The 26,082-nt window shown below is 30.4% G+C and overlaps 1 protein-coding gene across 1 annotated transcript in view; it reads right to left on the reverse strand.

The window, feature by feature from the left end:
* The window catches only part of LOC111626578 (F-box only protein 25-like), a 71,634-nt gene that overhangs the window by 5,168 nt on the left and 40,384 nt on the right, over window positions 1-26,082 (reverse strand). The window contains exons 3-8 of the mRNA XM_023369996.1: window positions 12,428-12,480; window positions 12,266-12,358; window positions 5,375-5,468; window positions 5,119-5,294; window positions 4,780-5,045; window positions 4,140-4,212 (exon numbers count right to left, since the gene is read on the reverse strand). Of these exons, the coding sequence (XP_023225764.1) occupies window positions 4,140-4,212; window positions 4,780-5,045; window positions 5,119-5,294; window positions 5,375-5,468; window positions 12,266-12,358; window positions 12,428-12,480 (755 nt within the window). The remainder of the gene's footprint in view (window positions 1-4,139; window positions 4,213-4,779; window positions 5,046-5,118; window positions 5,295-5,374; window positions 5,469-12,265; window positions 12,359-12,427; window positions 12,481-26,082) is intronic.

Below are 26,082 nucleotides of genomic sequence, written 5' to 3' on the forward strand. Positions count from 1 at the left end.
TAGTAATTGGCACCTAATGTCTACCTCTAGTAGCAAATTACTATGTATTAATTATTAAAATTAGCTATATTTTAGCCCAAATAGTTGGCGATCGTTTGGTAATGTTTATATATACATATTGGGTTTCGTGACCTTTGATATTCTTATTTTAGAAGAAAGTTCTAAGCTTCATTGGAATTTCAAATTATATGTTTTTTGTGTCATATTAATTAACATCCCTAAAGCTTAGGCAGGAGACTCAAAAAGTACTTGGGTTTTTGTTATTTGTACTAATGGGAGCAAGTTCTTCAGTAAAAGCAATGTTGTGTTGATTTTAAAACTTAAAAATAAGTGTTGATTTTAATAGTATTCAATAATGGATTTAAAATCCTGTGGTAACATTGAAAATACAAATGCTCCTTGCTTAAGATCTTGTACAAAGAATAAATGTCAGCAGTTGCTGACTTGTCATTAGCAATAGTTGACTAGAACAGTCCTAATTCTTTGTGTGAATTCTTTTGTCTGATTCAAATATAAATTGTGACTAGAAGGACTAAACACAATGCTTTTAAACTACAGGTACATGTAGAAAAAAAATTCTAGCTAGATTTCCTGTTCTCTACTGAGAATAGTCTATAACTGCATGTGCAGTATCCAAATTTGCTCTCACTGGAGTAGTGCTAGAATAACTCTTTCAAGACTTACTCTACAGGGTACTCAAACAACAAATATTTTTTTTATGTAGAGAACTCTGTCTAGAGCAGTGATGACAAACCTTTATCTGATTATGGATCAAAATTGAATTTGAGTAATTAAACATAAAAAAAAATTGCTTACAAATTTTACTTTGTCATTTAATTTTATAATCTATGTAACAACAATAGAATAATAACATGATATAACAAACAAATATTTCATTTACTGTCTATTCACATATCAGTGATGCTTATATATGCACATCCATGCAATTTGATCAGTCATGACAATAATATTTAAGACTGCTAATTCTGTGTCTGTGAATTTCGCCAAGAGTGTCAAGTAAAATCACTGGTGATGGAAAAACTCTCCAGAAATCACCAAAAGTTAGTTAGCCAATTCAGAAAAGTTATTTTTTATCATAAAAAATTTATTTAAATTACATAAACATTTTTATTTTACTATTTTTTTGATAATATACATGGAACATTTAATATAGAAAATAAACACAAATCAGAAACTGTACAAAACATCAGTAAGAAATCAAAATTGTGGTATGGATACTAATTAGACACTGAAGACTAAAATATGACACTGTGCTGGCAGGACATGGTTTGAATTTGATTGAAGTATTCACACATTATTATTTTTTTATCAATGACTCTGATGACACTTCACAAAAATGACTGGACATGTCACTGATATGTGAGAATAGATCTTTAATGAGAAATCTTTTGTTATTTATTTGATGATAAGTTTTCTATCCGAGGTTCATAATTAGCCTTTAAGACTTCTCGTGACAGCTTTAGGACCCTACTTTCACAATATGTATGCAAAGCTTTTAATCTATCAATTATTTTATAATTTATGATAACCTATTACTTTCAAGGTCACCACATTGAATATTTAGAAACCGTAGCATTTATCACTGCGAGACCCACAGATCACAGGTTTGACATCACTGGTCTACAGGATTCTAGAGTTAATATATCATGAATGTGTGAACAAGATGACTGGGTTGGTGCAGCTTCTATTGTATTAATGAATCAAAAGTAAGAAAATATCTGTAAAATGTTATCTGTACCATCATCACTTTTTCTTTAACTCAGCATTTATTTGACACTTTAAGCTGTGCCATTTTTGGGTAATTTCTGCTTCAGAAATTACCCAAAAAGCATAGTTTTAAACATTTCTGCTTCAGAAATGTTTAAAACTACGCTTTTTTTGTTCCTCTCACTGTACTCTTAACGAAACATTCCAGAGAGATTTCATATTGTTAAATTAATAGAAGATTAATATCATCTCTATTCCACTTGAAGTATTTGCCTTTACTTGGCATTTCAGTACACACACCAAATGAAACTATTTAGAGCATGAAAATGTATTTGAACAAATAGAGCTAGAGAAAGCTAGACTAGTACATGTCATTTACACTGCAATTCTAGCAAGAGCTAAGATAAAAATATTGCTAGAGCAGTTTACATAAGCATGGATGTTAGTGAGAGCTCTAGCTAGAGCAAAAGCAAATCTAGCTGAAAAGTCTACAGTGTACACACAGCTTTTGAGCCATTTCTGATCAAAGGTGCAATTAATTGCACCCATTGCAGTTGCAAAATAGGTAAATTTTTCATAACAAATATTCTAATAATTAGTTGTTAAGATCAATTTCTAGCATTAACCCTCTCCCTCTTCCCCACAGGAGATATCGGAAAATCCTTTCTTTGTGTACATTTTCATGACATACCCTAACTGTGTACTAAATTTCAATTTTCAATTCCTAACTGTTTGGGCTCTGCCTTTAATAATAATATTATTATTATTATCAACCCATCTCAATTATATTATAAGATTAGGGTCAAATTTATGAGAAATTTTGTTTTCTCTATTCTATTTATTGAATATCTAATAGAAAAAAATAATTAAAATCATCATTGAATTTTAACTGAATAAATCTTAAATACTAAAGATTTTTTATTTAAGTAACCTAAAAAATAGAAAATGAAATAACCTATAAAATAAAATAAAAATCTGAAAATTTTTCATTATAATGGGGAATTAACTTACTTGAATAAAATGATTAATTTTAAATTCTAAAACCTAAAGAAATTTCTTTGGAACATTATTTTTTGAATTTTTCAAATTTGGAACGAATACAAATATTTGTTCAAATTCATTTATTTTGGATTTATTATTTTTGGGTTACCCGAAAAATGGAAATGATTAAAATATTTATTAATTGCCAAAATGTATACTATATGTACTACTATTTACTTTCCTTCTTTATTATTTACACTTTATACTGACTAAAACTAACTCACTCCTCCTTTTCCCTCAGGGGGTTGAATTTCCAAAAATCCCTTCTTAATGTGCATTCTCATGGCATAGCACAGTAGAACCAGTTCTTCAGGTTAAGCCTTAATCCTCTCCCTCTCTTCTGCAGGGGGCATTTCGGAAAATCATTTCTTAGCATACGTCACAAGAACGTACACTAACTGTGTACCAACTTTCAACTCCTAACCGTTTGGGCTCTGCACTTATTATCATCATTATCAACCCATGTAGATTAGACATTGTACTAATAGTATTGCATGCAACCTGCCAAGGTGTCAGGCAACATCTAACTGAAAATAAAATTTTTAAATTGCTTTTTTGTCAATAAAGAAACATTCTGTATATATTTCATTTGTTCAGAAAAACAAGCAAAAGAAACAAAATGGACCCACTCTACTCTCAGGCTGTGTACGAAGCTTTCCACAACCGTCTCTGAGACACAAAAGTAGAAACAAAATTGAAGATGAAGAAAGTGAATTGTGTGACAGAATCTAATAAGGGAAATGGCAACTCACTGGACAGTGATTACCTGTTTATGTGTGTATGACAAATGAATGGAACTGCCAATGACTAATGTCAAAGTCCATCTAACAATAGTACCATTTGAGGCAGATTCTAGTTTAATGATGTGTTCATTGACAGAGGCATGGTGGAGGTAACTTCAAGGATGGTGATAATTTACAATAAACTACAAGCCAAGCATTTCTATACTTATCCTGTGAACCCAGCTAAGAGAAATTATTTTTCCAATTTTAGCTAGACAAAAAAAAGGCACAATGTAGGATCCTTAATTCTTTGTGATGGGGACACCCTAATCTTTTGAGTGGCACTGCCATTGACGTATTTAGTTTTGTAACTTGCACTAAGATCAGTGTCATTATTTATATTATATGGTGTCACTGATAGTATTCTGTCTGAAAATTGACCTAATAACTGAAAAAAATAAAAATATTCATTCATGAAGTTTGTATTTAACACAGTCTAGTTCCAGTACAGTCCTACACAGGCATGGACATTTGAAATTAATTCTACTTTCAAAACACTAATGTTCTTTAATTATAGGTGTAAGGCACATCATTAACTTACATAATTAATACTGAATTAATTGATTTAAACTTAAATATTATACTTACTTTCCAAAATAAACTCCGGCAGTGTCTACAGAGAAATAAATAATCTGCATATTCTTCTTTCAATCCAAATTTACTACAAATAGAATTTATTTATAATAAGTAATAGCATTAAATAAATATATATTTGGATTGTTCATGTTATTCTTTTATTTTTAATAATTAAATTTATAACTATGAAATGAACTCATGTTTTATATTACAAAAGGTAAAGAATTGAAAGTTAAGTATTTTAGAACAAAATTTTAACTCATTATTCATGACAGATCAACCTATTTATAGTATTTTAAATATCAAATGTAGAATTTATTATTATAAACTTTTAAAGTAATTTTAAATTATTAATAATTGTTGTTTAATAATGCTTATTTAATAGCAATTAAACAGAATATATACAAAAATATTCTGTCAAATTTTTTAAATTAGAATATGTAGTGTTTGTTTCAGTTGATTTTAATACATATTTTATATCAAGGAATCTGTACTTAAAGGAATTATAGTTTGAAGTTAATTCATTAACTATTAGAAATTTATCTTAATATTTTGTTATTCAGTTTCAATATGATTTAATAACACTCTCTGTGTCCTTAAATCATGTGCACTTAAACCAGAAAACATTGTTTTGGATGTTGGAATCACTTACCGACGTAGATGATGGAAGAGTTGCTGCCAATCAATTTTGTTACTATGTTTCAATTTACCCTTGCCATTTTCTAAAACATTATGAATCTGTTGACACGTAAAATGGAAATGGCATAACTGCTTCCATATATGTTGCTCGTCTAAGAGTGCTTTCATTACATCATATGCCTGTCCAGAGTTCAACAAGTCTTTATAATCACTCAAGCGAAGAAGAATTTCCCTGATGAGTTCAGTTGGAAGATCAGTTAACTTTCGACCATCTTCAGGCTAATTCAAAAAAATAACATTTATAAAACTTGCATAAACTTTTAATCTTTAAATGGGTATTTACATGTTTTACCTCTTTGATTTCAATGTGACTAGCCATGAGACAGATTCGTTCGATAGTGCGTAAATGTTGTTCCCAGAGCAACGTACTCCCTAATGGACGACCCCAACAGTAATACTTTCGCATAGTTTTCTTTAGGTCATGAAGAAGTGTATGGAGAATATGAATATTTTGTTGATTACTTGCCACTGAAAATTATAAATTTCAAATTTATTTTATTTTTATGTTTTATTAGTGTTTTTTTATTATTTTAACAATCTTATATTACCTTGCCATGCTACTTCTTCCAGCATTGTGAAAAGTACTTTGGTAGCACAACCACTAAGAGTGGTCAGGTTCTGTGTTATAAGTAGGTGTAACAGCTAAAAATAATTTAGAAATAATACTTTAATATGTTTAGAAACTAAATTACAAATTCAGTCTTATTCAATACTAGTTATTTTTATAAATCCATCTCAATAGGACTTCACGCCCTCATACTAATGTTTAAATTTGACAAGCCCCCCATATAACACAGTAGTTAGGTTCTGAAAAAGTGAGTGCAGTATTATGCAAATACATGGTATACAAAACAAAGGACTATTACAAAATGTAGGGTTATGTTCAAAAGTGAGCAAAAGTATATTATTTTTTTTCATAATTAGGAAAAATATGTTTATTAAAGCAATCAATAATTAACTAACAATCACGTTCAAAAATATTGTGTGTTAATATTAATTTTTTCTGCGCCGTTAAACAGGGAAACAGAAAAGCTCAGAAGACGACGATATTTTACCAAAAGGAAACTTTTGGTAAAATATCGTCGTCTTCTGAGCTTTTCTGTTAACGTTAACCCGCCATTCCTCGAGGGTGAGTGCTGCACTCACCTTTTGTTTTAAAACACTTGTAACTTGGGCTTCTTGGAAGTTTTATGGACAAATTCTCATCTACCTTCCTACCCAAGTATCCCCTTTGACAAGATATCAGAATCATAAATAATAGTCATCGTTAATACTTCCAGTGCTGCCTTTGTTTCAGTTGTCTTGGACAAGTTAGTGCAGCACTCACCTGTGAGTAATCCTATGACTTTTTTTCCACATTCAAAGTAGTACAAGTCTAATTGGGAAGTGATATTGTATATACATACTATCATAAATTGTAATGAAATGTTTCTGAAATGGCTTGACGAGGAGTTAGAGGAAGAAAATGCAAGCTCCTTCCTCTGAAAGAAAGTGAGGATTTCAATATTAAAATCCTGAAAGTGTTAAGAAAGAAATCAGATCTTCCACAGGCAATATCAGTATCTAAATGAAAAGGGTGCATATTTATTCTAAAAAGAAGAATAAGAAAACAGCATCCAAGAGTGTAACATGTAGCCTACTTACTGTACTGATCTGCAGATACCACATAATAACAATCTTCAAACAAACACAATTTTAAAATTCCAGACTAAACAGATTCAGAACTTGAATAAAAACCATAATTAAGTAAAAACCAAATACCAGCAGAAAAAAAGGGAAATGATGCCCATTCATCATATTTTTGCCCAAGTTGAGTGGGCATCATCAGGCTAAATGACCCCACAGCTGTTAAAATAATGGGGGATACATGTGTGAAGAGTGGAGGTGACAAAAAAAAAAAGAAAAGGAGGGAGAGAGGATAGCAAGTTTACAATTCATAGAATGACTTTTATGCCAGGGGAAGCAATCTACATCATGAAAGTCGATGGCATTATTTTTGCAGGCACCCTTATTTGGTTTTTTGCAGTTTATATATACATAAACAAACATCTACAAATCCAATGTACTGTACTGTACATATATAATAAGCCAAAAACTACCGGATTATATCGGGTTATTATATTGTGATTATTTTAAAATTAATTACTAAATAATTTGTCACTAGAGGGAGGCATTAAGTGCCATCTCTTACTAGATTTAATAATTATAATTTAGAAAATTCTGAAGGAAAAGAATCGGCACGGAGTGGGACTCAAACCCGCAACTGTCTCTTACCGTGCGGATGTGTTGCCAGTTGAACTACCCGAATCACCAGTCCAATCTTCTCTTTCAGATATATTTAAACATAATAATGGTTATCTCAAAACAAAAAAAAATCTAGTAATCCAGGGATATAAAATTTAAAAATAAATTAGTTTTTAATACTTATTTGTATTTTATAAAGTAGGTATAAAAAGGGTGCAAATATTCTTAAATAATTTTATTTTTAACAAAAATTAATAATAATATTCAAGATATAATAAAAAGTTACAGAAGCAAAAAATCAGATTTCTTTATTCACTTTATCAATCAGCGCATTCCCAGAAAACCCAAAAAATGAAAACAAATACTTGGAATAGAATTAATTATAAGAAATGTTTTAAATGTCCTCCATTATTTACCAAACAATAGAGAAATCTATTATAATAATTTACAAATAAATTCTTACTGTTCAAAGATTACTAGATTTTTGAAATGTAAATCAGTAGTAAATTTAAAAATAAATTAGTTTTTATATCCATGGATTACTAGATTTTTTTAGTTTTTAACACCTATTGAAATTTAATACAATCTGAACATCAGTAACCTTTTAAATACAGCCAGGCAGTTGTAATTTTATATCAATTAATTTTCAATGTTATTTCCCCGTGTCTCACTTTTTTTGGACCTACGGTATAGTGCCTACCAGACTACATGCACGTAGAACACACACTGTAGGGTATAGGGGTAGTGAAAATATTTAGAGGGGGACCTCAAAATTGAATTGCACCTTGGGCCTCTCAAGTGCTAAATCAGCCACTGACTATGATCCATATAATCACAGATAAACAATCCATAAAAACAGACTAGACATCATATTTATTGACCAACTACACAAAATCACATACATCGATGTACCAAACACCTACAACATAATAAATACATACACTAAAAAATTAGTAAATATAGTTAGAATTTGACCATGAAATAAAGCATCTGTGGAGAATGGCTGTACAAAAGTCTTGAAACTTCTTGAAAAAGTTTGTATTATTGTTGTACTATTGTGAAACCTTAATCATTCGTAAGATAAATTAACACTGAGAACACTGCCTTTTCAACATTATCCATGTTTAATGACGAAAAGAAATGTTTTTGCAAGTACTTTCGACCTTTTCAAAAACGTCTTCGTCGGGCAAATGGCAAAAGAATGCATAATGTTGAAAAGACAGTGTTCTCAGTGTTAATTTATCTCACAAACATTTCAACATGAAAGAAAAATGTTCTTTGTTTTAAAAATCATTTAATTTTATTTTTTTGAGGTGAGTTTGGGACAGAGTAATGATTGGAGATGGTAATAGCATCAATCATTTTTAAGTGTCTTTTTAATCCAGTTGTATACATCTGACAACCCTAGATATATACTCCACTGACAATAATAATAAAGATGGTATAAATGTGAAAAAGACTGAAAAATAAGCTATAACATCAGAATATTTTCATGCATTTTAGTGACACTTTCAATTTTTCTTGTACAGTATTATATTTCTGTGGGTAAATATGTTTATTGGAGATATTTTTTGATACATTTCCACATTAAGAACCAATTTTTCATGGCACACTGGACCCTAAAATGTTTCATAGCTTTTTTTTAGTGTTTGTATGTACTCAATACAGTTTGAACAGACAGTTTTTCAGTGTGTGATATAACATCTGAATAATAAAATTTATCTTCCTTTGTAATTCTCTGTGCTTTAATTGGAATTTTGTCTCCAATTGAATATGCAATGATTTTTTTTAGAATTTCAGATGTTTTTATTTGATGGAAAGAAATTTATGCAGTTGCATAATGATTTCCAAAATATGTAATGAAACTTTTTGGCAAATCTGATGACTTTTCTTGGTGTTGAATAATAATAATAAAGAATTTGATCTGATTTACCATGGCAAATATTCCATTATTATGATGTCTAATTATGTTTGGTTTTAGCTGAATTCATCAATTTATACTTAGGTGACTTAATACAAATTTTCCATTTCATACATCAACCAGCAGCTGAATTTTGAAGTAAAATTTTTTCCTGTAAATCTGAACAGCATATTCAGGATGGTATGCATACCACATTTGGTTGATATTTACCCAATAGTTCTTATATAGAACCTCCAAATTGTAGTTACTAGGCCTAGAAAAAGAACTTTTTAGCTATTCATTGGGGCATTGTGTAATTGAATAAAATATGAATATAAGACATTAATAAGCAATGCCAAAATCAGCAATATGTTTTTAACTAAAAATGACATTTTTACACAAAGAACACTATTTTTAGTAGTTTAGTTAATAGTAGAGATTATGCATTCTTCTCAGAGTGACCAACATTAGCAATTAATTGCCATTTGGCTATCTTCCTTTGGAATTTGCAACCGAAATTTATGAATGGCAATTTCTAACTTTTTGCATTATTTTGAGCTGTTTTTTACACAGAAAATGACTACTATTACAGTCAAATTTTGATGCAGTGATTATTGATATAACAAGAAATACAGTTCTCTATGTAATTCATATTAGCTTAAAACTTTTCCCAATAGAATAATATCTTCTACTGTGCTAAATTTCCATTTATTGATACATTTTTTTATTGTACTTGTGCAAAATATTTTCCATTCTCTACAATAATAATAATTCAATAAATTAAATTTTAATTAATTTTAATTTATCACTCATCTTTGAATCAAAACATGGTACTTTTAACATAGCAATTCCAGCACAAAGTTACCTACTGTCAGTAGGCACCAATGCAGATGAGATTAGATTAGCATGTTTTTGGTATTTTGGTGCATAAAAGCCTCTTTTACTTTTAGAATTAGATAATTTGCAACAATAAGACATCCCTGTACAATTTCTGGAAGGCACTTTATATTAAAGTTATTTGATGTAAAGTTTTCTTAGAAAGTGTGCAAGGATGTTTTAGTGTTGCAAATTACACTTATTAAAATAATTACGAAAAACCTTCTGTAAAAATTAGTTTGCTGGACATGCAAAGATGTAGATTTTTAATACACAGGATGTATCAGGAGTAAAGTTAAATATACTTTGAAAGATGATTCTTCACGACAAGAAAAGTCCCATGAAGACCCTTGTCCAGAAATGAATGGTTTCCGAGAAAAATGCAGAAATGTCAGTAGTTATATAGTAATTCTTTTCACAGGTCCTGTTCCATAGAACATATTGAGCTGTGTATGGGACTGGATGAAGGATGAAGCATACTGAGAAGATTGAATAATAAATTGATCACTGGATTCTAATAGATAATTGCGACAGCATTTCTTAAGAGGATAGGGACATTTTGAAGAAGTATATATAGTTTACTATAGCAGGCTAAAAAATGTGCCATTGCTGAAGTGGCCATTCAAGGACCTACTCTTATGTTGCCACTCCATCCTCTCACAGAACTATAATGATCCATGTAGTTGCAACAAACTACGTACGCAAATGCAACCATAGCTGCTACATTAACATTAACTGTAAAAACTTGATTATTTATCACTCTAACAATCAGCATCTGTTAATCATAACAGTGCTAAATAAACCAGAGTGCAGAAGGTTATTGTATTTTATCTTTTCTTGCTACTAAAATAATTTAACTGTACTGTATGAAAGCCTCTATTTCTGTACTTTATGCTAGTTAAGGTACTGCATCACATACAAATATTGCACTGTACAGTAAATAGTTAATTAATCATACAAAAGTATACATATAGAACTGTGTATTAACTGTGGATTGTAAATTTTTATGTTCTGTTAGGGGGATTGTCTTATCCATCAGGCCCCTGTTTCAATCCCTGACAAATAATAGTTTCTATTGTATTTACCTTTTGTCCTGATATACCTTTATGTATTCAGTTTTTAGCATATTTTGCTGAATTAATCAAGCATCTTTAATAGTGTGTGAAGTTTAAATAACTGTTAACCAGATCAAAAATGTTACTGACTATCTTTATGCATGAATGGGAATCCACTTTTGACTGTTTACCTACTGCTAAAGATGCATTGATTAACTCAGCTGGATATTGTAGTGACTACTTCATCCTTAGTAGCATGTTCTTTAATCAATTCAATATAGTATAAAATGGGCTTAAATTCATTTTTCCTAATCCTGTATTAGGTATCTCTATTCTCATTTTCAAAAGCATTTTTACTTTCTATTATTATCTTTTGTAAAAATTATGTACTTATATCTCTCTTTAACAAGTCACTTAAATATAAAATATGCATTTGAAACAATTGGTAACAACCAACTTTAAAAATGTAACCAAAACTAAACCAGAAAGTTTATAGACTGCTTTTATACAAGATTTACCTGTCTATAATTTTTAAAATTAAGTCTAGAATATATTAAATACAGTAGAGCCTCGAAAACTCGGCACTCGATAACTCGGCCACACCCTGGCAGGGCAAAAAAATCCTTAGTTAATTAATTTTCATGATAAAGACAGCTTTATGCCTCAAAGTATTTTTCTGAGGTCTGTCTTATCAGGTAAATTACTGTACACAGTGTATTCATTAATTTTCATTTTCATGTAGTAAAGGCTCTATGCCTTCATAAAGGACGTACTTTTCCTTTGTTTAAAGGTATTTGGGCAGTTTATTCTCTGTTGTATTCTCAAGTAAACAATACATACAAGTACAGTACAGTATTTTCTGAGGAAACACTCATACTTATTCTTTTTTTAACCCCATTCCCGATAACCTGGCATTTTCACAAACTCGGCCACCCTTCGGTCCACATTAGGCCGAGTTTTCGAGGCTCTACTGTAATAGGTTTTATTTTTAAGTAAATTAAGATAAATTGAATTACAGAAAAAAAAGAATTACACTATTAAGATAAAATATAAAAAAGTACCAATGTATCAGTTATATTCTCATTTTTAATTATAAATATACAGCAGATTAAATAATTAAAATTGAAAAGCTACATAGAATTAATTCAGAGCATAATCACATTTTTTCAACATTTTCAGCAAAAAAAAAAAAAAAATAGGTTTTAGTTTCATACATTACAATATGTTTTCAGTCATTTTACCTTTAACCTTCCTCAGACATTAGTAATTTTTTACCAGAACTATTGAAAGAATGTGACTGTAGTCTGAACTTTCCACTCCATTACATATATATAATTTTTTGGTATAGAAATAATTATAAATACCTTGCATATGTAGTTGAATCTTCTAATATCTCTAACAGCATTAGTAAAATCCAATCTCCGAAATGCTTCGCTAATAGTATTATATCCAGCAACCTATTTTTAATTAAATTAAACTGTTTTGTAATGAATAAAACTGCAAGTAAAATGGATCATTAATCTTACCTCTTTAGTAATTTTCAATGTAATGCGACAATAAGGTTGCCACTTTTCCAAATCTAAAAAAACAAAAATAAAAAAAAGATTTAAATAAAAACTATCTGCAAAATTATATTCCATTTTCTTCAAGAAGTAACAGATAAATTTGTAAATAATACAAGCAATGATCACACACAACTATTATTTAACATAGGAAAAAATAAATATATTAGATATTTTTAACATTAGTGATATCAATTCTGCTCTTCTATCAGTTTTGTCTTTAACTTGAGTTATTTTTTACAGTAAAAAATTTTTAATATCAAAACATCTATCTTACAATGAAATTAATTAAATCAAGGGCAAAATCAAATACCTTTTAAGTTACAAATACAAATGCATTATATTTAAATCAAATATGTTGAATATAATGTCAATAATGTTGCAGTGCTGCAAATTGGCTTTAACTAACTACTCTGTAGTCCATATAATGAACTTGTTATCAAATACTCAGATCACAAAAACTTACACCTTTATAACTCCAGCAACAAATTTAACAAATCCTTTATATCCTGTAACAGGATATAAAGGATTTTTAGAATATAAAGGAACAGAATAATAAAAGAATGTATATACAAATTTAAAAGAACAAGAATTTGAGGCGTAATAAACACTAGTATTGTGTTTTATTCCAAAGACACATGGCAAATTTTCCATCAAATTCATTTATTCATTTATTAGTCAACTAATAAAGGAATTTGATGGAAAATTTGCCATGTGTCTTTGGAATAAAACACAATACTAGTGTTTATTACGCCACAAACATAAAACAGGACACAGTTTCAAAAAGAAAATCAACAAGAATTTGAATTTACGGACATCAGTGGTGTGCGGTGACATTTGATGACAGGGAAGTTGTGTTTCCATCAAAATTTTAAAAATAAACAGTTTATTTATTTTAATTCTAAAATAGATAATTGACACAAAACAAAGATTCAAGAACTTGTTTTTATTATTTTCTTATAAACTAACTGTATTCTGCAACTTTTTTCTGCAAAGTCATTAATTATTTTATCATAAAAATCACTCGTCGTTGATTCCATCAAAGCATATAAAAGCCCTTTTTCTATTGAAAGCAACACTAGTGACAATAATCTTTCCTCTGACTGAGTGTTCCTTGCCAATGTATCAATTTGCTTCGTGGTTGAAAAACTGCACTCAGCAGACGCACTAGTAGATGGTACCATAAAAATTAATGATATTAAATTGTATAATTCTTTTAATACATCTTTGTTCAGATCATCATTAATGATCATAATTAGAATTTTTTTTATGTTTAAGAGTGACTTGCCAATATAGTCTGGACGTGAATATAAATATTGCAATTCACTACATACTTTAGATAAATCAAACTTCTCCATAAAATTTACTTAAAAGAATTAAAACTCACTTTGAAAAATTGTTTTTCATAATATTTAAAATTATCAACATCTAAAAGTGATAAAAATTCTAAAGATTTTCTGTCTGAAAATCTGTCAATATAATTAAAAGAAAATTACAATTAAATATAGCTTTGTAAAGAAACATACATAAAAATAAAATCTTTGCTTCTTAAATCTTAAAACAATCCACTTAGTCAAATAGCTCCCTACCAATGGGTAATCACTGAATCATTGGAATCATTATATGATATTTTGGTGTGTAGCATCCATCATCTAAACCACCAGAGGTTGGTGCTCTCTAAAGTGCATGCACGAATGCCTAAAATCTGACTGTGATTCAGTTATTTTCACTGTGGAAGCTGTCCTATATTTGACAATATGGCACTTCCATTGGAAATATGCATGTACGAATTTATATTCGAATATACAATAGAAATTTGTAATAAAATACATAATGCAATTATAATAAAATATTAATTTTAAGTAATTCAAAGTATGTTAAAATATGAAAATAATCTCACAATATGTATTTATATTTTAGAAAATACAAGGGAAGCAGCACTTACACAGCTTCCATGGATGGCACATCAATGATGGACGTTATCTTAAGATAAAATATATGAATAAATGACAACTAATATATGCAAAATTAATAAAAATAAATGAATAAATGTCCATTAATAAAATGATGAAATAATTAAATTTTGTAAACAGACTGCTATGCATTACATAGATTGTCCACATCCCTATGGTTGATATACTTGATTTTTTGAGTCTTATAAATTTCCAATTTCTCTAGATATCCTGTAGTATGTTAGATGTGGCTCTAATGATGCTTGCTTGCTCTCAGTTTACTTGTATGTCCTGATGTTGCGAGTAAGCTGCCAGTGTCATGTTGTTGATATTTTTTTTCAATTGTGTACCTATATTCTTTGAGCCATTGTTGTAAATTATGTCCAGTGGCACCCACATAGACTAGTTTTGATTTGAACCATTGGTCATTTATCAGCTTCAGTGAATCCCCAATGTCAAATTGCATTTATACAGTTTTTATCATTCCTTAGAATTTTGATGATTGTTGGGTTGCATTGATACATTAATGCAATATTATTAGCATTGGCTTCTTTCAAATTCTCGGTACAAGTTAGTAACATTGGTAATTACAAAGATTGAAGTTAATGATTAATTAGATTATTAAAATTCTTTGAAGCCAGATCACAGAATTATTTATCTCTCTATTATTGTAATGCAATTAGAACTTCCAACAGCAGAGCAACACACAAGTTTTCGTTCTCAAATTGGTTTGTTGCCATTGTATTTGCTGTGGAGAGCTCATAAGGATTGTATCTGAGAACTCCACATATTCAAATACCTAGAACAAGTTCTCAGAAACAACAAGAATCTTTTAGAATCAAATAATTTTCAATTTTTTTTGCATTCAACTACTTCCATATTTAGATATAATTACATTGGATTAATTTGGATGCTTGTAATTCAAGTAACACGGAAGTGCTCAGATGCAAGAATTGATAACTATTTGATTTTAATTCCAATTAAAGCTAGTAATAAAAGTAACTTTTACTATAAAAATGAACTTAACTGTGTGATATTTATCTGGTATAGTTTAGACCAAAAAAAAAAAAATCTAAAACCTGCCAAAATTGAAAAAATTTGTTACCATGCCAATACAGTTCACACAGGTTTTATTGTATTTAAAACTATACTCTGACTGCCATCTTTCTGAAAGGTCTTTTTCTAATAACAATTTTATTTATTTATTTATTTTTCCTTTTACTCTTTCTTCCCCATGGGCACTGCAATCAAAATGCAAATAGATGGAATACAATTAAAATTTAAATATTGACACGCTTAGTCGCATCATATTATTTATGAAACTAAACTTTTTAATTGACAATGAAATTTTACCCCATATTCTGTGGTCAAGGTGTATGAAATACCATTATGTCAGAATTAAACACTGGTCAGGTTAGAGGTCTTAGGAAAGCTCAATGTATGCTTGCCATGTCATAGAAAGAGAGTTAGTTGAGAACACCTTAAACTTTTAATTGATGGTACTCTCTACCTTAAACATCCTGTATATTTCCAAAGCCTCTAAATATTTCAATCATCACATTTTGGAGCCTACAAGTTTGAAATATTTGGAGCAATTTCTAATACTGATTTTTAAGACATCTTTACTTTGAATTTAAGAACACATTCTAACTGTAACTGCTGAATTTGAATGTGTGCAATAAAAATTTGATTTAAATTTAAAACAAATGGAGGATATCCACAACATATATAAAACCTGGTTAAACAAAATACAAAAATAAATAACTAAATTAAAACACAGTATAGGAATAAGTAAAATAACATAAAAACAAAATAATGCTCAAACAAAACTAAAATCTAGATTATGAAGATTAAAGTTTTTGTAAAGTGTTACACCTATAATCAAGGAGTCCAAGAGTGGGAGACTTACATGGTTTTAACAAAGATATATATAACAACTCCTGATATATGAACAGGGTTCTGTAATCCAAACAATACTTAAAAATGGAAGTTTGAGCCATAATGATGTAAAATTATTTTCTAATATACATTCTTTGCAAGATCAGTAGAAGGTGTGTTATTTTTAAAATTGTCCCTGGTGTTCTAAATGAACAGTGTGATAACTTTCTAGTTATGACGCCTATGTAAAAGAGCATTGTAAACCTAAATTTCTCCAAAAGGGTAAGAAAATATATTGTTACATAGAATTATATGGAACAACAGCTGAAATTTGATGGTAAGTGTGACACCATGTTTTTTTATAAGCACAAACTATTCAGAAAGTAACAAGCCTAAGTGTGCGGTAGGAGATTAAATGACACTTTTCACACACTTTCCAGCACCAAATTACCAAATTCTTTATTAAAATGAATGGTTTCAGCACTTTTTATGGATCTGCATAAGGTTTTACACTTAAACAGATCAAACACTAAAACATCAAATCTCTATAAGTATGGAAGAAAGGTTGCATGGAATATGAGATTGTGCAAATATTAGCTTTTTGTTTTTATTATTGGAATGGAAGGTGGTAGATGGGAAGAGAACTGCTGACAAGGTTGATATATTTAAGCTTAGAGTGTATATATAGAGAGATAACATCAATTTTGTAAAATCAATATGTTTCAGGTTAGATCATTCCTACTACTGTGGGTGATTGGTTAAGGAGCATAATCGTTTCCAAGATTGTGTTCACTATCCAAATTGTTCGTTAACCGATTATTGACTTACCATGGCTTTTTATGGGAATTTGATTAATTCATTCTGGACACCCCAAAAAATAAATAAAAAATTATATACTTTCTTGCTATGTTTATTTATATGTAATAATAATAAAACATATACTTGTTACACAGTCTTGCATTTTTATCAGTCACGTTGTTTTTCTGTTTGCAGGACATTAAAGAATCTGTCCAATGTCAATTGCTTTCCTCTCTTCGAGATTTTTCGGAAGATCCCCAAGCCTGTTAACCTCAACCTGGTTTGGATGACATTCTAAGACCATTGTTCTGACATCCTCCCACTTCTTCAAAAGAACTTTTAATAGCAGATGTGGGCATTGATTCTCTTTTGTCCTCTTTTTCAGAAGAAAACACATCTTGCTGAGTTTCTTAGTGTTCTTCATTCAAGAGTTCTTGGAGTTCTTCTGTCGTCAGATCAGTTTCAGTTTCCATTATGTTCACCTCCAATTCCAGATCTCTAGCAGTTGTCACAATTTCATCCATAATTTCAGGGACATTATTTCAGTCTTCCTGAATTCAGGGGGGGATACAGCTTTCACCAAGCAGAATTCAACTGTCGTTGAGTGACTTCTGACCAAGCCTTTTGAATGAGCCATATAGCTTCAAGAATATCAAATTTTTCTTTCCAAAACGTTTTTAATGTCATCATTGAGGAGAACTGGCAGGCTTCAAAACACCAATGAAACAGTGATCAAATGTACAATTTCTTGAAACCCGCAATAACCTCTTGATCCATTGGTTGAATCAACGAAGTGGTATTGGGAGGCAGAAACTGAACTGTCAGCCAGGGAAAGTCTTCCAGCAATTATCTTCAAGGTCTTTTGGGTGTCCTAGTGCATTGTCCAATAGCAACAGTGCTTTCAATGGCAATTCATTGGTCTGGAGGTAATCCTTGATACTTGAAGCATAAACTTCAAACAGCCAGCCATTCTTTGTAAAGAGCCTGCGTAACCCATCCCATGCCCCTTTATTCAATCCCATATCACTGGCAGTCTTTCTTTAATTATGGAATTTTTTGAATGCTCTAGGGTTCTCAGGGTGATAGACAAGAAGCGGGATAAGCTTCATATCACCACTAGCATTAGCTCCCACAAGTAGTGTCAATCGATCTTTCATGGGTTTATGCCCAGGAATACTTCTTTCGTCTTTCGTGATTTAGGTACGGTTCGGCTTGCACTTCCAAAATAAACCAGTTTCATCACAATTGAAAATTTGTTGTGGACAATATCCATCTTTTTAATGAATTCTTCAAATTTGAGACAGAACTTCTCAGCTCCTCCTTTATCTGCACTAGCAGATTCACCGCAAATTACCACATGTTTAATGCCAGATCTCCTTCTAAACTTTGCAAACCATCCAGTGGTAGCCTTGAATTCTATCTCCTTGTGTGACAAATGTGGAGTTTCTTTCCAAAATTTCTCTAGCTTTCTCTTGAATGATAGTCATACTAGTTGCATCTTTTTTCATTTCCCTTTCTTTTATCCAAATTAAAAGCAATCTCTCCATTTTTCATAGATGGCACATCTTTGTTTTTCAGATGTGATTTTCGTTACTCCTTTAGCTATTCGAGTCTTCTTGATTATATCTTTCTTAGCTAAGATTGTGTCTACTGTAGACCTGTTCAAGCCATACTGCCTAGCAACATCAGGCATCTTCTGCCCACTCTCTACTTTGGCTTTTATCTATTGCTTGGTTTCTACGGTGAGCATGATTCTTGACACTCCACTCTTTTTAGGCTCCGTAATATTACCAATTTCCTTTTGAAATAAAAAGTTCAGAAAAGCACTCAAAAAAATTCAGAGAACAGAAATCAACTAGCATGTGTAAGAATTATGCAAATGAATAAAATTTGAAATTTTGGTGTTAACTGTTAAGGAATATCCGAAAGGACAGTTGAACTCTCACTTTTAGAAAATAAAAACTGACTCAAAACTGTAAGACTGTTGGGCATTCATTAAAAGACTACCTTTTGGACAAATAATTTTTATAAACAAAAAACTGGAATCAATGGAGAGTTTCAAAGTTTGAAGGAACATACTATCTGATTGGTATCGGGTTGAGCATCAATGTCAACGTCTCCCGCATTCTGAAAGGTTTTGGATTGTCACCTGGAGACAAAACAATGAATACCGATTGGTTTTTCCTTATGTTGCTTCTTTTCGTGTTTGTTCTGTAAAGTGTTCGTTTTCCGAACATGCATTTGTTGTTCAAACAAAAATTTTCACAAAAGTGTTTATTATATGATTGTTTGCAGTCCAAAGTGTTCGTTAACTGATCACCCTCTGTATGTTAGTTTAATTTATCCTAGTTGTAAGTTAGATTAGGGATTCTTGGCTTGATTTCTGGTTAGGTTTGTCCTAGGTTATGGTAGGTTAATTTAGTTAATAAGTTAATGTTTAAAAAAAAATAATTTGGGAACTTGCGTGTTTGTTTTTTGTCTGTCCATTTGTCTCATCTAGTTTGTCATTGTGTTCGTTTGTTTTTTTTCATGCTATCTGTCTAGCTGTTAAGTAGTATTAAGATTTACACTCTTGTTCAGTTTCATTAGTATTAAGTAGTTACAAGTCTTCCTACTAACAGCCACTTGGCACTAACGTCTACACTTAGCTATTCTTGGCGGCACTGAATTATTGGTGTTCGCTACACTTGAGTTTTCTCTTAGACCCTTCGGGGGACTATGGCCTTGCAGCCTAAAAACTTCATGCCATCAAACATAGAGGGTACTGTTGTCATACATACACTGTTCAGAGGAAGTCTATCTTTCTCTACTATCTATCTCCCTCCTTCTTCCCCTCCCCTTTCCCTTACCCTCTTTTCCACTGGCTAAACACCTGATGTACAGCCAAAGTCATTCATTCTTGTATGTATGTATGTATGTATGTATGTATGTATGTATGTATGTATGTATGTATGTATATATATGTATGTATTTCAATTATACTTAATTTGGCCTCCAATATTGAGGAGATAACTAAACTACAAAGAGATATTGATGCTGTAAAAAAGTTGGCTACACTCTTTTCTAAGAAATATTGTGGGATGGTGCATTTGTTGGCTAATGGGAATAAAGGCCACAGAGTCTTGTGTTTTAACCCCAAAAAAAGATGCACAGACAAGCCATGTTTATAGGAGGATTTGCCAGAGGGCCAGTGATAGTGGAAATTAGACAAGGGTATAATTTTCCTACTTTTTCTTAAGACTGTAGGAATGGGTCAGTGCCTTATATAATAGATTCAGACTGCCAAAAATTCTCTCTCTAGTTGTGAAGTTGGTATTGGAGCATAAAACACATATTTTGGTTTTCAAGTAAATAAATTTAATGCCAAAAGACAGTATATTTCCTCTGTAATGTAGCAGAGACAAGCAAATTTTGGACAAAAAGAATTTAAATTTTTTTTTTAAATTTAAAAACAATTAACAACAAAGCTTATAAAATTTAAATCCAATATATTGCTGGAGTTGTGTTAAGGTTGTGAACATGACATTTCATCCAGTTCATGACATTTCCTCCAGTTCTGCATTGTTCTGTAAAGTGTTCTTCATATTTCATGACATTTCCTCCAGTTCTGCAGTGATTTTTTTTTTTTTACAAGATTTCAATAATTCACAGTCTTATGATAAACTCATTAATTAAAAACATGGATAATGTTAAGTCAAACAAGATATGAAAATGAAATTGTGTTTTATTCCAAAGACACATGGCAAATTTTCCATCAAATTCCTTTATTAGTTGATACGGTACATTGTTTTGTACTCATTTCGGGCTTTGCCCCTCTTCAGTCAACTAAAATACAATATATATATTTAACTTATTACAGTAGAAAGTTTACATAAAATAATGAGTACATAAACGATATATAGACATACCTTTTGGTTACCCTCTTCAGTCAACTAAAATACAATATATATATTTAACTTATTACAGTAGAGAGTTTACATAAAATAATGAGTACATAAACGATATATAGACATACCTTTTGGTTACACTTTGTATAATTTAAAAACGTAAAATCTGCTTTAATCTTTTTAAAAACTGGTATACATTATAAATTAAAAGGTTAAAATGTTCTAAAATCTTCGCTTATAAGCATATTTCGATACAACAAAACTGTAAAAAATTTTTAACTGTTTCCTCCCCCTTTTTTACCTTCCACCCCCTTTTTATTTTTTCTTATGCACTGGTATCCTTAAGTGTTGCCATGTATGATGTTGGAATTTGATGGAAAATTTGCCATGTGTCTTTGGAATAAAACACGATACTAGTGTTTACTACACCACAAATATAAAACAGGACACGGTTTCAAAAAGAAAATGAAAATGAAAGTTGATTGCTGTATAACAAATACACAGGATGATTATAAAGTCTCTATATATTTTTGTGGAAATGGTAACAAAATCATTTGTTTCCAGGTTAAGTGAAACATGTTGGATCCAAGAAGAGAGAATCACTGTGGTTTGTGCATATTTGAGTGGATTAATATATTTCAAAAGTACTGACAAACTTCATCCAGAAGTTCAGAAACCTGCTCCCACCAAGGCTAATATCAGACTGTTGGTTAATAAATTTAGGCAAACAGGTGGTTTACACAATACTCAGATCTAACAAAATGGCTCAACATGTAGAGACTGTAATAACACAAAGTTGTTAATCAACAACCATGAGCTAAGTTGGAAGCTTGATGTGCCACAATCAACAGTGTGGAAGATCCTCCATTAAAAACTCATTAAACATGTATGCCATGTCCAGTTTTTGCTTAAGCTGGAGGAGGAAAAGTACTATACTGCCCACCAACCAATTAGTCATGATCTCTAGGTGGCTGTAGACCAGGAGAATTTGATGGTTTGTACATACATTAACCCATCAAACATGCATAAACTACAGCAATTCTCTATGGGTCCAGCATGTTTCATACAACCTGTTAGCATATGATTCTGTTACCATTTTCACAAAAATATATATAGACTTTATATCACCCTATATTATAGAAAGTTTTTAGTATCTTATATAAAATTTTCAGATATTATTTAGCTGAGATGCTCTATCTATACATTATTTTAAATATAGTGATACCTCATATTTTGAATGCTTTGAATCTTTTGAGTTTGAACACTAAATTTGACAAAAATTTACTTCAGAATTTGAATGATGCTTCAAAGATCAAACTGTACATGCAGAGAAAAATTGAGCTCAAAATGTAAATGCAATCTGTTGTGCAATTAATTTGTCGAATATTATCAGGCTAGAAATGGCTATAATACTAATAATTTAAAAGACAATTTGGCATTAGAGTAGGCATTAGGCACCATCTCTTGATAAATTTAAAAATTATAATTTAATTAAATAATTTTAGAATTACTGGAAGAAAAGAATCTCGTCTTTTAAATTATTAGTATTATAGCTGTTTCTAGCCCGATAATATTCGGCTTTAGTTGGTGTCTAGCTTTAAAACGCATTAGTGTAGTAATGATGTTTGATTATTTATATATGCCTTGCTGGGATTTGCGATGGCCAGTTGAGTGCCTTGGGAGTTGTTTGCATGTCATAGGCGCTGAATGCATCCCCAGCTGGCATTGTAATAACCGTCGATGGTTATATCGTTAGCTTATATATGCTAGAAGAGGAGATCAGAACAAAGGTCCAGGTAGTTAATTGGCAACACATTTGCACAATAAGCAGGAGTTGTGGGTTAGAGTCCCGCTTTGGGCCGATTCTTTTTTCAAGTAATTCTAAAATTATTTAATTAAATTATAATTATTAAATTTATCAAGAGATGTTTCCTAATGCCTAACTCTAATGCCAAATTGTCTTTTAAATTATTAGTATTTTTGCCATTTCTAGCCCAATAATTATTATAGCTAGACACCAACCAAAGCCAAATATTATGTTCAAAGGAAGTACACAAGATGTCAAAAGAGGGTATTTTTGTAAAAGGTGCATATTGTCTGAAGACATGGTTGAACAAAAAATATGCAATACTTACTACAAACAATCCTGAGTGTCATGTCAGTAAGGGATATGTACTCAAAAGATCTTCATAGGTTGTTGACATATAGCCAATATGAATTTACAAATTTATAATGCAGAGGAACTAATTACATATATGGAATATGCCATTTTACAATTATTAAAGATTAGTTCAGAAGAAAAACAGAAGTTAAGGAATAAAATGTGCAAAGACTTATAAATCATATAAAGATAAATAAAGATGAGGTTATAATTAAAGATCATCTTTCAATATCATTAGCATGTAAATATAAAAAATTATAAAAAAGTATTTTAATAAACATAAATTATTAATTGTTAAAGCAGACAAGTCACATCGACTGGTTACCATAGACAATAATGAAACAGAAAATAAAAAATTAGTAGTAGTATCATCTGAAGAATTAATACATGATTATTCAGGAAAATTACTGAAAAAAAATTAAAATAATTAATATTAGTAAAGTAAGTCACATCAAGAAACGCAAAACGATGCTTATCAATGTAGTTAGCCTGCGCCAGCAGTTTGAGCAGTAATATGTCACAAATCAAAGATAATAAGTGATTTATTGTTGAGAAAAGAAAAAAATGTGATGAAAAATACAGATAAAGAAAAGGGTAATAAAGAAATTAAATTAAACTAAAGTAAATAAACTTAAGTAAAAAGTAAAAATGAAAGAATAATAAAATAAAATCAGTTTGCATTTAGCGGGAAAGTCTTGGATAAATTGGAGTCACTCATTAAAACCATCTGCATATGAGAGTTTGTCCAATCTGGACTGAGGAAACTGTCTCAAACATAACATTGGTGACTCGCTTGATAGGGCTAAGAAATAGTTACATAAAAGTTGAAGACATTACAATATGTAATAGTTGGAAATATGTATAAATGTAAATAAAATATATATAAAAATAAGATTTCAGCACAGCAAAAACTTTGGAAAATTTTGGATTTTAGCAACATAAGAATACCAAAACTTACCATATGGTTAAAAACACAAAGTGGGTAAAAATATATCAACCTATAGTAGACTTTTGGTATTCTGTGTTATATAAATTAGAATTATTTCTAAAAACTTTTTTACAGGATATACCAGTAGTGGATAATAGCATAAAAAATATGAACATATTAATTAACAAATTATTAAAGGAAATAATACACCCATCTTATCAAATGATGAGTTTGGACTTTAAATCAATGTATCCTTCCATTAAACTTATTATTATTAAAGAATCATTAAACACTTATGGAGTTCCTAAATATATAAAAATTTTAATCAAATTTACCTTTTCAAATAACTGTTTTAGTGTTTTAAATACATTTTATAGGAAAACAGATGAAATATCGAAGGGATCAGTTTTAGGACCTAAATTAGCAGAAATGTATATGTCCTGGATTGATAGTAAAATTGCAAGTTTTACAGGTGTGCAATTTTTATGCCTGATATGTTGATGATATTTTCTTGCTTTATGTTATATTTTCTGCTGAAATTATATTTGTAAGTGAAGATGCTAATAAACTACATGAAAATTTCAGATTCTATTTCAAATTGAATAAAGATAAAGAAATTAATTATCTGGATATAACAATTAGAAGAGTAAATGTAATAATAATAATAGTGTCAGTGTTGGCTAAAATTTTCGAGAAGATTTTTTACAAGAGATTTTCAACTTTTATAGACAGATTCCAAGTTATTCACAGAAACCAACACGCATATAAACGAGGATTTTCGACGGTAGATGCTTTGTTGCATTTGAAACAATCCATAACGTCACAACTCGACAAATCTAAAATAGCAATTTCTGTTTTTGTGGACCTTTCAAAAGCATTTGATAGCTTAAATCACGAACTCTTGTATCAAAAATTGCAGACTGTTGGTCTAAGAGGGACTCCTCTAAGCTGGTTAAAATCATACTTGTCAAATAGAATTTACTTTGTAAAAATTGGACAGATTATCTCTAGCTCTTTCAGGCCAAACAAGGGCGTTCCTCAAGGTTCAATCCTGGGTCCACTGCTTTTCAATATATATATTAATGACTTGTTTAACTTTATACTAAAAGAAAATATATTGATGTACGCTGATGATCTAGTGATAACTTATTCTCATACAAACGCTATAATTCTTCAGGAGAATTTGAATCACATCTTAAAAATTTTAAACAGTTATATGGAAAACAATGGATTAGTAATTAACAAAAATAAAACTAAATTCCTCTGCTTTGCAAATAGGAATAAAATAATCAATCCGCATCACCTAAATATTAAAATAACTGATTTTAACATAGAAAAAGTAAATGCTATTAAGTTTTTGGGAGTAACTTTTGATGATAATTTGCGCTGGAATAAACATATAGATGATGTTGCACTTTCCCTGGCAAAGTATACTGGGATAAATAAGAAAATTCAGGCTTTTTTAAGCACATCACTCTCAAAACGACTGTACCACACTTGCATTGAATCTAGAATAAGATACGGTATCGCTGTATGGGGAACCGCATCTCTGTACGCAGTTAACAAACTTCAGATAGCACAAAATCGTTACTTGCGTTCAATTTATAATTTAAACTTTATGGAATCAGTATCCGAACTCTACCGCACCGAAAATATTGACAAGATTAGTGATATTTACAAGAAACAGATTCTATTGGAGAGCTTCAAATATATAAACGGAAAAAAAGAAAATAGCTTTCTCGGAATTGGTATAAGTGAATGTCGTAGATCAACACGTGATACTCGTATAATTCGTGACTATAGTCTTCCAATTGTTAAACTGGAGATGGGGAGATCTGCACCGATCTTTCAATTAATCTTCTATTGGAACAGTCTAGGCGACGATTTACGTAATATATCGAGTTATGAAATCTTCAGAAAAAATGTAAAAAAATGGAAAAAAGGTTAAGACTCAACGTTATTTGTTGTTAATTAATTTTTCTTTCTCAGCTCGCGTCCTGATTTTTGTTTGTTTG

Source organism: Centruroides sculpturatus, unplaced genomic scaffold, assembly GCF_000671375.1.
Source record: "Centruroides sculpturatus isolate CEXI.00-Female unplaced genomic scaffold, Cexi_2.0 scaffold304, whole genome shotgun sequence".
Lineage (NCBI taxonomy): Eukaryota > Metazoa > Arthropoda > Arachnida > Scorpiones > Buthidae > Centruroides > Centruroides sculpturatus.